The sequence below is a fragment of the Lissotriton helveticus genome, chromosome 9 (assembly GCF_964261635.1).
Source record: "Lissotriton helveticus chromosome 9, aLisHel1.1, whole genome shotgun sequence".
NCBI classification, from domain to species: Eukaryota; Metazoa; Chordata; class Amphibia; order Caudata; family Salamandridae; genus Lissotriton; species Lissotriton helveticus.
The window spans coordinates 342,198,945-342,214,258 of NC_136070.1; the positions used below are offsets into that span (position 1 = coordinate 342,198,945).

The 15,314-nt window shown below is 42.6% G+C and overlaps 1 protein-coding gene across 1 annotated transcript in view; it reads right to left on the reverse strand.

Annotated features, from left to right (window-relative positions):
* TRIP11 (thyroid hormone receptor interactor 11) overlaps positions 1-15,314 on the reverse strand; it is a 441,702-nt gene that overhangs the window by 100,676 nt on the left and 325,712 nt on the right. Inside the window, exons 14-16 of the mRNA XM_078660069.1 lie at positions 14,473-14,636; positions 14,203-14,306; positions 9,382-9,481 (exon numbers count right to left, since the gene is read on the reverse strand). Of these exons, the coding sequence (XP_078516195.1) occupies positions 9,382-9,481; positions 14,203-14,306; positions 14,473-14,636 (368 nt within the window). The remainder of the gene's footprint in view (positions 1-9,381; positions 9,482-14,202; positions 14,307-14,472; positions 14,637-15,314) is intronic.

Here is a 15,314-nt window from a genome sequence, read left to right on the forward strand (position 1 = left end):
GAGGTGTTTCCCAATTTACAAATGTGATACTTGTTATGGCCCTATAATCTAGGATTTGAAATGACCAATCTCTGCAGTATCTGTAATTTGGATTATGAAATTACAACTGAAAAGGTTCCACTTCAGTTGTAATCTATCTGTATGTGTTTAACCTTCTACTATTATTCCAATGCCTTCAATTACTACCACTCATCCATAATCCTAAACCTTCCATGAAAAATCCGCCACTTATATTCCAACTTCTTCCCAAAATTGTCCTAGCTACTAGACTGAGAAAAGGGTATCAAGAGAGCTTGCACCTCCAGATAATTTATTAGATTTAGTGCACCCCTATATATTGTTCAATTAAAAACAAAGACCTGTTCATATGCTAAGCAATGTAAACTGTGCAATGTCAGCAGTGAATAGGCCGCCTGATAAAGTTGGGACTCCTAGGACAGATAGCCTTAAGTAAATCAGCCCCCGAAGTCCAAGGCTTACGGTTCTGTAAGAGTTTTATTAAATAGAGGGGGTAAATATCTTTGGATATGGCTCAATCTTCACTTCGAAAATCTACAGAAAGGTTGCTAGAGGCAGGTGTTGCTCTAAACGCTGCTTTGAGATCATCTTCATTAGGCCCCTTACAAATAAAGCACAGCTACGTCATCACCAGAGAAGATCTAGGACCTTATTCCTTTCCAAACAGGATGCTTCTGTTCAATATACAGGGGACAAAACAGCATAGCTTTTAATGTCAGTCAAACTGCTTCTTTTCCATCAGGAGTGAGATGCAGGGTAGCTTATTTAATTAATAACTGGGGAATTATAACTTAGGGTTAATGTGTTTTGAGCTCTGGACAAGCTTTACAGATCAAATTTTACAGCACTTCCAATGACTATTCCCACCATTGACCCATACACGTCTCAAAGAAAGAGACATCACTTGGGTCAAAAGAAGAAAACATATTTCAAAGAAACTGTGTCACAGAACTAACTGCCCTCACCTGTTATGTTTCCTATGTAATCTTGTTGTACTTCAAAGTTGAAACAACACAAACTCACACGTCGGAGCCAATTTTTGTGAAGGAGTTATTTATTATAATGATTGTATGTTGTGGGATAGATGTGAACACACAAATACAGCACATATGCAGGAATAGGTGAATTCCAAGTTACCTTACTCATAGATCAGTGAGTTGGATACCTTAGAAAACAGAATGAGACCAATACAAAGAGCCCAAAGGACATCAGCCTTGGACAACAAACTTATCCTTCGTGAGACAGTCCAACCATGATAGGTCCTCACACAGTAAAGCAATCTTCAGGTTATGTAGATCTGGCAGGTGAGAAATCCCTCATAGCAGAATTACCTCCCAGGTCCCACAAATCCTACAAGTCACATTCCCACATATCACGGCCAACCAGAAAATAATATGTTATGCACAGGCATGACCCTTAGTTTATGGTAATTTAACCAATTTTGTAGCTGAATCATAGTATGGTAAGAAGGATGTTGTACAAGGGTGGCTGTGTGAATGAGTTAAAATCATTATATTGTAAGGTATTGCAGTGGCACTAGTGTTGAAAAGACTGATAAAATGATAATAAGGTATAAGCATTTGTTTTTTGGTATGGTGGGAGCTGATGTGAGCATGAGGACGACAGGCAATGCTGAGGTGTGATGCAAGTAGCTTAAGTAATTGAATTCCTGAATCACAGTACCTGTGACTGTGGGCGAAGAGGTGGTGCGGCAAGTGGGTGAGCGGTGTTATGTTGTAAGAAGGGTTGATACTGAAGGTCAGAGAAGAGTAAGAAAAAGCAAAGGTGTTGATCGGTATTATGGAAAGATGATAGGGTTTTGTAGACAAGTGACTGAGTGATACAACCAAATGGTGTCAAGAGTACACAAACATTGAGGCAGGGGCATATTTAATCGGGTCAAATGGTTTCATTTGTAACAATTGAGCAAAGCTTTAAACAGCTATTGCATGTGCTGTTGGATGGTGGGTGTGAATATGGAATAGAGTAGTGTCATTTTAATTTGGGTCAGTGGTTTCTTTAGAAAAACTCTTAAAATGTGGAGTTCATCTTTGTTGAAGGTGGAACAGTGTACTCTGCTGCCCAAGGTCTTACACGAGTCCCGATGCTACTCCTATGGTCAAATAAATCAATGCCAGATAAACTGTCAGTGGTTTAAAACTTAGCAGATTTCAATTCCTAGATTATTTAAAGGAAAGAACAATATATTTGGAGTTCTATCCAAGAAGTGAACTTGGCAAGGAAGCAAAGAAAATACTGCAAGCTTGGGCTGTCAGCTGGAGGAAAACAGCAATACTGCTGTCACGATGCAGGACAGGAAGTGGGGTGGCAACTATCTCTGGAGAGGCAGAGGGTGAGAAGTTGGGAGATGTTCTAGTCGCTGCTGCAACAAAAGGCCACCCAGGGATGACAAAACTGACAACAGTGCATTTAGAAAGCATTTATTGTCCTACATATCCTCCGCACAGAACAAAGATCCATATAGAAAGTACATGAAAACTATTAAAAAAACAGTCTAGACATAAAATTACTGGTCAAGGCAGCTCGGAATGTTTGTTACAAATGCAAACAGACCAGTAATGTTCAAATGTCACCGTGCACCGCAAGTGCAAAGCAAGAGGAAGCCTCAGCAAAGAATCACCAAGTGATATCAACCCACAGTGGCAGTAAAATGGGACCCATCTGTCAATATAGACGGACCTAATTTGGAAACAAGGTTGAAATGAAAGACTGACAGACTCAATGGACAAGAAATATGTACTAGTATAACAAAATCATTTGGGAACCTCTAGCAGTACAATTGTGTACCCCAATGTGTTGTTTTTATCATGCCCTCTTCAAATTCAAGACATATGGAGTGAATCTGTCGTCACTTTGTCTCATCACACACTACTCCCCAACCTTACTTGCTTGTATTGTGGACCCAGGCTCACAGGTACGCACCTTGGGGAGCCATTGGAACCTTTGTTTTCTGTCAGAATTCAAAGAATCTTTTACATCAAAATGCAGAAGAGGTGAGGCTGTAGGAGTCTTAGCTAGGTGAATAGACAGTCTTGCGTACCAGTTTTCAGGAACTGGGAAGACTGTAGTCAACAGTGTTGTACATATGCCTAACCAGGGTCTGTAAGCACTGGTAGCACATGTGTTTCCATGTTCTCAGTGGTTTGATGTGTGTTGTGTGGGGCTCAGACATTTTCAAGCTGCTTTTCTTGTTGAAACGTTTTGCATGTGGCGTCCGTATGCAGGCAACACCTCGAAAGGCAGCTGCAAAATAACCCGGAGGAAGTCTCCATTGCCTGGGAGTGCTTACCCCTCCCAATTCAGCCACCAACAGTAAGGTTGAAAAAGGCCAGACGTCAAGATCACAGCTGCAGTTTCTTCATTTTAGTGTGGGACATTCACCCGCCACTCCTGTTGCCCCCACACACATTGACACTTGAAAGACCCAAATCATATTGCCATTATTATTATTTACTTTGACAGTGGGGTGTTTCACATGTCTTTCTGTCCATGTATTGGTAGGGTTGGGCGTGCCCAATCCTGCTGACTGGCAGTAAGTAGTTAAAGCCTGGTGTGCATGTCTGGTTGGACAGGGCTGTTATTGTGGCCAATCAGACATGGACACTTTAGGATTCTGAACTACACTGCTAATGAGCCAGGGGGAAACTCAGCACAGTTTCCCTAGTCTTCTTTGAAGCACTGGGTTCCCCTGCTCACACCAATTCTTGCTTTGCTCTCATTCTGTTTACTAGTAAAAACAGCATAAGAGCAAGGCACAGATTGGTTGTTTTTAAGGCAGCAAGTTGTGGTGACGTGACAATGGATTAATTGGTGCCTGGGGCACTGGTGGAGATGGAGCCGGCAGCAGGTTTGGCAGTCAGCAACAAGAGTGGCAGCAGTGTTTTTATCTGCTCACCACACAGCCCAAAAATACAGAAAAAAGGAACAGATGAGCCAGTAGTACGACGGGAGGGACGGGAGTACATTTTGGAGATGTTGCAGGTAAGTTGAGAGTAAATGCAGAGGGTAGGAATGTGTTAGCTGGTCGCCCCCTCTGCGTTTTAACGCACAGACATACTCTGCAGTGGGACAGGTTTAATGCAACAGTGGTAACAGCTCTTTAGTCAATAGGCACTGTTGCATTAAACCTGTCTCACTGCAGAGTATCAAAACAACAGTTAAAAAGAGGGTCCAAGGGATATATGGTTTAGAGACCCGCACCTGATTTAATCCCCAGCTACTGCTTAATTTATAACACACGAAACACGGGGGGGTCTACCAGCTAAATTCCAAAGCTAAACTGTCACCGAGTCCACAGGATCTCGTAGTGTACATATCACATAAAGACAGCGTATTTCAGAAAGACGAGAGAAAAGGGTAAACACTAAATGCATCGAATAGACCGTCACATCAATGGATTATTCGTACACGGCTGACCAGTCCGAAGCAATTTGAAAAAGGTTTTCCATCAAATTGACTCAATGATCAGTCATATCATTTGGCCAAACCCGGGTGCATAATGGGCTGGTCCCCTGATCATTGGGACATCAAACACCGCACCTTATTGCTGTTTTTAGGATTTGGTCCACCAAAATGTACAAACCGTCCATGACGACTGATCTTTTGATGGTAAAGATAACAAGTGCAACAGAAAAAATAGTGAATTAAAATAGGATGGAATGTCCACCTTCTGACAACTTTATTCTGCGGACAAGACACGCCTCCTAATTAAAAACCAGCAGTGCGAGAAGCAGAAACAGAAAATTTTATTTTAAATACCATTTTATGTTTCTGCGTTTCGCACTATGAGAAAGTAGAAGGGTTTGCCTGGTTGGGGAGGGCGGGCAGGCAGGTCGGGGAGTAGTGGCTTGCCCAGTGCTATGAGCCCAAACCAGCAAAGCGCACTCTGCTTTTTCTCTATGTAGGCTGCATGCAGCCTACATAGAGAAAATGGCCTTCCCATAGGCGCCGGGCTGGGAGCCGTCCCCACCAATCAACGCTACCATTAGAGTGTTGTGATTGGCTTTGGTGAGGGGAGGGAGGCTGCCTGTGGCTGCTTACTGTTGAGGAAAGCAGCAGGAAAATGCGGAACACGGCCTGGAGCTGAGGCGGCGTTGGACCCGATAAGGTAGGTTTTTATATCAATTTGAATTAAAGCTGTCCCGACCCTCCATTACCCGCGCGAACCCGCACGAAATCCCCCCAACCGCGAGTCATGCTGGCCCGACTGCTCAGGGGTCTCCCATGGGCTGCAGCATGTATTCTGCCACCAATGAGAGACCACTCAAACTGTGAATACAGGTCTTCCATTGTAGCCTGTTGGGTTGGTGCTTGCACTTCTCACAACAGATATAAGTTTCCTTATATAGGAAGTCACTACATTTAAAACCTATAAGTCATCCCTCTGGTAGGCCTTTCAGTCCTAAAGGCAAGGTGCTTGTTTATAAATATGAGGGTGCCTCTGCATGAGCAGGACGCCTCTACAAACCTAGGAGTCGAGTCTCCAGGCTTTGTATGTGCTGTCAGCCATTTTAATACATATAGTGGACATCAGTCATTACAAGATGTCTAACTATATAGTAGCTGCACTGAACCCGGTCATGTTTGGTATCACACATGTTAGAATCATACCCCAACACCAATTAGAGAGTTGGAAGTATGATGCCATGTATTGGGGGGGGGGGCTCCCTTGGGGTACCCCCCTGTACAGTCTTTCAGGGCCTGACAGCAAGCTAGTGCTGCTGCAGACAACAGACACAAGTATGCCCTCCTGCTGCTGAGCCAAGCTCAAGCAGGGGCAAGGTAGAACAATAGGCTTCCCGTTGCAGGGAGGTGTGACCACCTCCGCAGACAGGACTTAGTTTACTGGGCTGCGGTGGGAGGGCACTTGCCAGTGCCACCAGACTGCTTTGAAGGGCACATTTGGTGCTGTCCTTGCATACTCCAGTTGGAACCAGTTCAGGGAGCCCTGGGCTCTCGCTCTGGTGCGAAACTAGACAAAGGACATGGAAGTACCCTCCCCTCTGTCCAGCTCCTCCTCTGGGAGGGACCCCAGAGTCATTCCAACCTTCTCTCTAGGGTACTGAAGGGCTTACCTGTGGGTGGCTCTTCAAATTCGTCGTGGGACAAGACTCATGCCTGAAACCACGTCACTCTTCAACTGTCTGGACACTTGGACTTCGATGGACTTTGCTAGGAATCGAGACTGCATCAAGGTTAACTCCTGCTGCTCCTGGTCTCGCTGTTCTGCACGTCTTCCTCATCGCCTAAGTCTGTGCTTTTTTCAGGATCTTCAACAGACCTGTGGGCATCAAGCACACCTGATGTAATATTCCTTGGAGTGAAGGAGCCACTCCCCTGCATCTGCAGGCACCACAACGAAGCTGAGCAGTCTGGTGCTTGTGAACGACTATCGCAACGCATGCGTCACATCGCATGCATTTACGACGCGTGCCGTCACAACGCACAGGATGTTACAAAGCGTGCCTTCAATACGCACGCCATTACATCGGAGGCGCCATTAGATCGCGTGCGCTTACAACGGAAACGGGAGACAACGCTGGAACCACGAGAGACAGGTAAGGATGACAATGTACTCGTCGTGTTTTAGGCTTTTAGGTAGTTGTTGGGCAGTGTAGTGGAGGGGGAGGGTTTTAGGCTTTAGAACCATTGAGTTGGGTAACAATGAACATCTGTTATTCAGTGCCAAGAGAACGAGCGCTTTACAAATACACATGTTATGCTATGTTTAGGGCTTAGGGTTAATAGTAGTATATGGTTGTGTTTTAGGGGTTAGGGCTGTTCGGGCTGTTAGGGCCGGATATGGTAGTGTTTTAGACATTTGGGTTAGGGCTTTTAGGGTTTAGGGTTAAGGGTCAGATCTGGTAGTGTTTTAGGCTTTAGGGTTAGGGTTTAGGATTAAGGGGCGTATATGGTAGTGTTTTACGGTTTAGGGTTAGGGCTTAGGGTTAAGGGTCGTAAATGATACAGTTTTAGGCTTTAGGGGGTCGTAGTGTGTTTAGTACGTTGCTTACAGTGTAGTTTTTAGGCCTTAGGGTCAGGGGGAATGCACATGGGGTAAAAATCGCGATTTAGAACCTTGTGGGGTGTGTGTATGCAGTGTGAATGTATTTTGCATGTTTTTCAATTGGAATGCAACGTAATTGGGTGCATTGTAATTATGGACATGCGATGTAAAAACGGCGATGCGAGGGCATACGATGTTAACGTTTGCGATGTGCCATCATACATCCCTGCTGCTCCTGACGTCCCACGGACTTCGAAAGGCTCAGCAACAAAGGGGGTGGTTCTGCAACTCCAGCAAGGCCTGACTGGCGCACTCTGCAATTTTGAGGCCAGTATCCCTTGTCGAAACCACTGGGACCATACCACTGTGCAATGCGTCTACTTGCTGTTGTCAATGCTTGTTGGCTCTGCACTCGGCTCGGCACTCCAGAGATCTTCAGGCTACAAGAAGATCCAGTCTCCAGCATCTCTTCCTGCCAAGTACAGTGTCTTCACTGCATCCCCTGCAATGTGTGCTTCCTTCTTATTGAGCTGCTCAAGGTCGTCTTGCGACTCCTGTGCCTTCGGCCTGTGGGTCCTCTTTAAGGTTCTTCTCCTGCTTCAGTGGGCTCCCGTGCTTGTTCGGGCCTGCTCTTACTCCCCTGCTGTTGGTGAGTCCCCTTGGCCTTGCTGGTCCCAACATAGCTCCTTCTTCGCTTTCCACAGCTATTGCAGCTGCCAAGGCTTGTTGGTTCTTCTGCTGAACACCAACAGGTTCTCGACTTCCGACGTGGGACAGCTCATGCACGGCTCCTGGTCTACTTCAGCGTCGCCCGGACCTCCCAGCTGAAGCGGCACGGTCACCGTCAACTCTCCTGAACCGTACGCCATTGGTGGGCATTGCTCTTCCATGCCTCCTGGTCACCTCCGAGTGGCATATACACTGTCCCCTCTGCTTACAGGTTCTCCTCTTCAAGAATCCACCCTTAGACCCCGACACAGTTTTCTCCAGCGGTATCTTTCCTGAAGTCCTCCACTGTGGTCTATAGCTGTTTCCAAAGTCACTTCACATCTATGCACTCGGCTTCCTACTGTAGGTATCCTAGTTCCTGAGGTATCCACGGGTGGGGTGACTCTCCAAACTTCTTTCTTCCGAGGGGTTTCTTCAGGGTCCACTGGGAAGGGTCATTCTTCTTTAAAACTGCAACTGCAACTTCCCCGTTTACTTCTATTGGACATGTGGCTGTGTTTCCACTCTGCGCACAGCCTCCGTTTGGTTCCTGGGTACTTACCTTGGGTGGTTCCAAGTGTCCCCAGCTCCTCCGAGTCTCTTGGTCCAAGTCCCAACTTCGGTCGCAGTTTGCATTCCACGTTCTTAATGTATGGTTTGAGCTCCCCTGGGGTGACCACTGAATTGTGTGCTTACTTACCTGTTACAATTGAAGTATTCTTGTTTATTTGTGTTTATATCTCCGGGTAGGAGATAAAGCAATGTGTGAGTGTTGTGTAATAAATAGAATTTTTTTTAGATATACACTGTGGTTCTTTTTCGTTTAACCTACACTACATGGTTTTATCTGGTAAAACAAGCTGCTTAACACTCCTTCAAGATACGCCTGAAGGCTGCTCTCCACAGGTACAAGTTAGAGAGCTTTCTATGGTTGTCTAAGACCACTAAAATCACCATAAGGGTTGTCTCTATTAGTGCAAGGTGCTTCACTTAAATATGTGTGCACCATATACGAAGTCAGCCTCCTACTGTTGGGATGGCTGTTAAACTATGTAAAAATATGCTGATGCTAAATTAATGTCAAACCCATCTCCAGCTTGATGGTAATGAGTATTTCAGCAGCATGTGAATCTATAGGAGATTCAACACCAGAGCCTCCTCTATCAATTGAAGAAACTGATTTCACAAGCACAAAATGTAACTTACAACCATCTACCAGGCTGCAGAAGGACAATGAACAGACAGGATGCAGAAAAAAACCAAGATCCAACATGCAAGTGCCTACATCTCATGAAAAACTTCTTTTAAAAATGAGAACATAAAAGTTATATAAACTATGAAAATCAAAACGAACTCACAAGGACACAAACAAGAGGAAAAACAGATTGCGCTGCAGATGAGAAAATATCTACCAGAGCCAGGTTTAAATTGGGAGTCATTCTGATTGAAGTACAGATTCAGCCTAACAAAGGCTGCACAGTACAGAAGCAGCTGCTCAGCAAAACTGGTCCAGAGAAGCAACTACTTCATTCTGGCAAAGGAGACTTTCTCATGTTCCTACAAAATACCAAGGTGGTACACACAACTTATCAATATTTATAATTTCAATGTTATATATTACATTTTACCTTCTTGTTTCAATCTCTCAATTTGCTCCTCCTTAAGATCCAACTGCTCAGTCAGTCTAGATGCAGAATCCAAGGCACTGTTTGCTTCATCTAGCCTTTCCTGTGGCAAAAATAATACATTAGAGCAGTAGGATGAAACACAAATAATCTCAATGCAAGTGTTGCATCACAAAGCCACAAATAAAAAACGTTCACAAAGTTTCATTTGCGGCAATACTTAAGATATCGGTAAGCAAGATCCAAGCAAAATGTAAAAGAAATTCTGCATGAACATCTCCATTTGACTGCTTCTAAACGTCAGTGTATAATCAAATTCATTCCCGTCCTCCCTCACCTCCTTAATACGTTTTTCAACCTAAAATCCAAACGTGACATATTTGTTTGCTCAGCACTGCAGCTGTGAACCTCAAAACCCAACTGCATAGCATCCCACAAGGTAGGACTAGCATTCTGAATATCTAACTCCAAGAATGTTTCAACTCTAGGTACTGATAATTACTTTTTTCTCAGAATGCTGAATGCCAGAAAAATGAGGTGCTAACCTGCAATTATGTAAGTGGTTGTACCTTTTGTTTACACTGACAGAGCATTAATTATAAAGTATATTTTTGAATGAAGACGCAGAATTATGGGAGTGAAACTGTTAATAGGCAATTCTAAAAGGGCTTTTGTAGAGCAAATAGTCCAAATACAATTAAGGGAAAACAGTTTAGCACTGCAACAGAGACCCATAAAATATCCTCTGAAATCAATTTCAAATGCAAAATCCATTAAAAGTTGATCACTTCGACAGACAGTATTTGAGATCTACAGCAGACTGTGTACGCTGGCTGCACAACATGAACAGCAGAAACTCTAGCTCCCACATATTGTTAGTTAAGAAAAGTCTACATCTTACTGTGCATTTTTCATGTGGGTCATTGTATGCTCATCTTAGCATGTCTCTATTTTCTGTTATCCAAAACCGTATTAAAGACCTTTTCATCTCCCCTTAAGAGGAGGTATATTACTATGCTGTGCAAAAACTCTTAAAACAGTCTGCAAGTGTTGCTTTTTGCATAAACAGTAGGTTTCTAATCCATCATTGCCTAGTAGTACCAATAATGTTGCTCAATTGTTACCCATTTTACTACATGATTACTAAATGAGTGTATCTTGTGGAGTATAGATATGACATGTGTAGCAGCAAAGGTATGAATTTTAATGGTCTGAGTTTAGCATACTACGTTTCTACTAATATACATAAGTGAAATGACCACTTCAAAATCTGGAGTAATGCTGGCACACTCGTATGAAGTTCGGACTATGACTTATTTCCTTCGATAGTTGGAGCTTCGAAATTCGATGGATATGCTAGTGCAATGCTCACCATTCAAAAACATTACAGCAATAGACACATAGCATTCATAAAACCTGAGTGAGCAAATACACATCAGTCAGTCTTGCCACTGTGTCAAGGTACTGCGATCGGCATAAAACATTGTAAAACATGTAACAAATGCTAATAGATACAAGGGACGGACAGGTGGACTGCTGTAAACAACAACGCGTCTATGTATAGTAAATAGCCTTTAGCTACATTTATCTTTAAATTGTTTCCGGATTTTGTTTTGAAGGCATATTTGGATCGTGCAAATGAAAGGAACCTAGAAAAGGAAATTTACTTGTGGTAGTTAAACACATCTTATTTTGGGTAGGGTGACGAGGTTCAACTGGCAAACAATACCTGACGTGGAGTAGACGATATTATTCCAAAAGTCAGTATTGAAGCCTCATGTTCCAAAGTTTAGAAAGTATGTGCTTCCATCAAAGTGTAAGGTGTGTCTCTTGAGCACGCCAAAATCAAATTTGAAAAGTAAGTGTCAACAAATCTTTACTCCATAAAGTAATAGAAGTTTATGTTGCCATCCATTTATTCAAAATGTTCATTTATCCAAACGGAAGAAATATGCTGTTCTAATTAGATTCTTGGTTGCACAAATGTAACACAAATCATAAGATATTAACTGTAGACATCATCCTTCTATACAGTGCATATTGACCCCAATGCATTTCGAGCCTGGCTTGGCTCTTCTTCAGGGGGTTAAATGTCTAGGGAAAAAAGTAAACAATGGAAAACTAAATATAAATTCAGAACCCGAGGCTATATTCACTTAGTCGAGAAAACAGTTAGATGAAAAGGTGTACAGGCCCAGTGACGTGTTAGAGGAAATAAGAAACGGTGAAAACCACGAAGCTACACGTGATAATGTCAAAGGTACACAGAGTGCAAACATGGAGGAGTGATGTAGATATCTGAAGTAAACAAGAAAACGTGACTTAAAATGGTGACTGAAATAACAAACAGGAACGAAACATCCAGAATCACTAATGCGGGGCGAAAGTGTGCTGCCCATTGAAGAGACACAGTCTTGCTAGATGAATAAGGGGTAACCTACTAAAATAGAATCAATATACCGTGCAATAATAGTAAAAAACTAAAAAACTAAACATGCAAGTCGTGAAAACAAGCTACATCAGACCGAAGACTCACCGATGCACCGCATACGAAGCGGACAGAACGCCATGGAACAAACCCGTATCCAGGAAGCGTGTGTAATCACCGCGTGTAGTAGTGCATATAGAAATAGTACTACGGAGAGGAAGTGAACGTCCGTGTAGTGTGCAACACGGAGTGCAAGCGCAAGTGAAGACGGGCTAAAACAGTCCCGAAAGACGAAACAAAAAAGTGACTGGGGGATGAAATGTCGTGCCAGGAGCCCAGAGACTAAACAAGAAATATGTAAAGTAAACAATGCAAATACAATAAACACGGGAAAATATTGTGACGGAACCACTACATTATTAAATCTGGTAAAGAAAAAACATTAAAGAAGAGAAGAAACTATAGAAGGTGACAAAAGTAAGACAGAATGCTGTGGTGTAGCATAATGAATTAAACGATACATATAGATAGAACAAGAAAAGTGGAGGGAAGAGCAGAAGGATGTGATCTAGGCAAGATCTGGGAACCAGGAAAACTGGACATGTAGAAAGTCATGAAGAAAACATCAGGAATGGATAAAAAAGAGGAAACGTGAAAGGAGAATAAAGAGAGAAAAGGAGAAAGACAAGTGAGAGCCCAAACAAGAAGTGAAGAAACAAGATGGAAGAAAATGGAAAAAAGGCTGCCAAAACAAGACTTAGATTGACCAATAAGTTAGAGAAAACTACTATATTCCAGTCTTTCATTGAGTCCTTTTGGATGCATGGAATGCATTTTATGAATCCAAAATAGTTCTCTTTGCAGAAGAAATTTCTTTGGATCGATACCTGTTGGTTTTCTAGCAACTTCAAGAATTTGAAAACGAATTTGACTGAGGTTGTGGCCTTGTTGAATGTAGTGAGCTGCTAAGCTGGATTTCAAGTTGTTTGTGCGAATATTACTGCGGTGCTCAGTTAATCTAACTTTAATCATCCGCTCATTTTTTCCCACATATGGGAGGCCACAAGGGCATTTCAACAGATAAACCACATTCATAGTGTCGCAAGTTGCATTCACTTTGAGTTTAATCGGAGTCCCTTGGGTGGGGTGAAATGCCACATTACCTGGGATGATATTGCGGCAATTGGAACAATTATGGCAAGGAATAATGCCTTTGTAACCTGTAGCTATTTCTTTTGATGATTTCAACATTTGGTGGAGATTCTTAGATCGCTGGTATGCGAAGATAGGCTGTTGCTCAAAGATCTTGTTGAAGTCAGGTTCCAGTTGTAAAATTGCCAGTGCTGTTTGATAATTTGTTTGATCCTTTTACTGTCGGTGGAAGATTTAGATATAAAAACGCTACATGTTTCAGATGAACTTGTGGTAGCTTTAGGTTTCAACAGGTCACTTCGCTCTATTTGTGATGCCCTCTCGCTTGCTACTTTTAAACTGTCACTAGGATATCCTCTGCTATGAAATTTATCGATGATCAGTTCACTGTCATGATTGTAATTGTCCGTCGTAGAAGCGATTCGCTTAGAGCGAAGCAATTGCGAATATGGTAAATGACGCTTCAAGCTTGGTTGATGAAAGCTCGAATGGTGAAGAAAATTGTTGCGATCAGTGGGTTTGATATAGATGGATGTTTCCAAGCTGTCATCAAATTTGATATCCACGTCCAAAAATGATATTGGATGGGAGGTGAACCTCTTGAACACCCTCACCTTGATTACTTGGATTTTGCATTTTTTGCTACCTTCATGATCTAGTGAGTGCAGCGGACTCCTACATTTGTGACTTCCATCAAAGTGGTCAGGAAACAAAATTCTCCCTGAGACAAAGTCTTAACCCCTAAGTTCGATGTTTTATCCTCCTCTTTAATTTATCCTTGTTTCTTAAAGGAGAAGTGCAAACTTTCAGATACTGTGCAGGTATGTTTATAACATGTCCAACTTCACGTTTGCTGACGTGACTACGGAAATAACTGGTGCCCTGAACCGAAGTAGCATTGTGTCCTTTTCTGTGTTATGTCACAGAGGACTGAATATAATAAGCGTTTAGTGCTCAAATATACACAATTAAGAAACCACGTGTAACACAACTCTTTCGTCCTACAAGTAAGGAATCTATGGTCGGAAATGGTACAATACATGCTATCATAGGTGAGAGTTGAAAGGTCAGCATAATCAATTAATTTCACGGACTCGTTAATGGTAAGGTAGGCCAACTAAGTCTGACGAACTAAACTGAGCCTCAGTGTACAGAAAAGCGTAATGTTTTTCTGCAACCCAAACTAATATCTATATCAAAAAAATGTGCAAAGGAAGACGGTTTCCATAGGACGTCCAACTTACCTGTAAAGAAATGACACGGTCTTCCAAGTTCTCAACTTTTTGTTTCAATTCTCCATTCTGTTTTCTGTGTTTTTCTAGCTCAGCAGAATACATGGCTTTCTCCTCTGATCAGAAAAAAAAGGAAAGAACATTTTTGAGATGTAACGGATCAATTGAAAATATTTTTTATTCGGTATTATTAAAAATGAACAGTCTGTTTTCTTTCATCTAGTAACGGTTCAAATAAATATTACATCCACACGAATTTTCATGAAAATATTGTAAACCCACCTTGTTGAAACTGCTCTAGCACCATCTGCAGGTTGGCTAAGGACAACGCATACTGTTTGACTTGTTCCTGAGACATGGCCAGCTGAAGAACGGTGTCATCTCGCTGTCGGGTAACTAGATTCAGCTGCTCCTGCAAAGATTCCACTTGAAGAGTGGCGCTGTGACTTCAAAAAAATAACAAATTGGTAGTACGTTGTTGGTATACAATTTTGTATTTTTTATATACAAATAACAAAATGTTTAGATTCAAAATAAATGATCCCCTTATTTGAAAGTTGCTAGTATCGACCCTGACAAACGAGGCTCTTTCACTGGTGAGCTTTTTGTGCTTGGCCACTATGGAGGCTATGGAGAGGAATGTCTTGTTGTGTGGGGTTGGAGCAATTTGATTAATTTGAAGCAAAATGCCAAAGAAGCTTTGCCAATGTCAGTAGTTCTCGCATTTGCGAGAGTTAGAGCTAATGGGTTAAAATACAATGACTTTTACGCACGTGTTTTGGTTTGGAGTGGATGTATGTGGTGGGAGAAGAATTATGTGGGTTGGATTGGAAATGTTAGTAGTGGAATTGTGTGGGATGGAATTGTTGGGTGTGGAGTGGAATTGTATAATGGAATTATGTGGCACGGTGGATAGACAGGAATGAGAGCTGACCAGGATAGACAGGAAGACAGAAAGGGATAGGTAGTTTGTGCAGGCAGTGCTGAATGAACTCCAGAGAGAGGAGCAGAAAGAGATGAACTCCAGAGAGAGGAGCAGAAAGAGTGTGGTAGAAAGAGAGAAAGAAGGGGAGAGCATGCGACAGACGCATAAAGAGGGAGCGCCTGTGTAGGCAGGAGACACC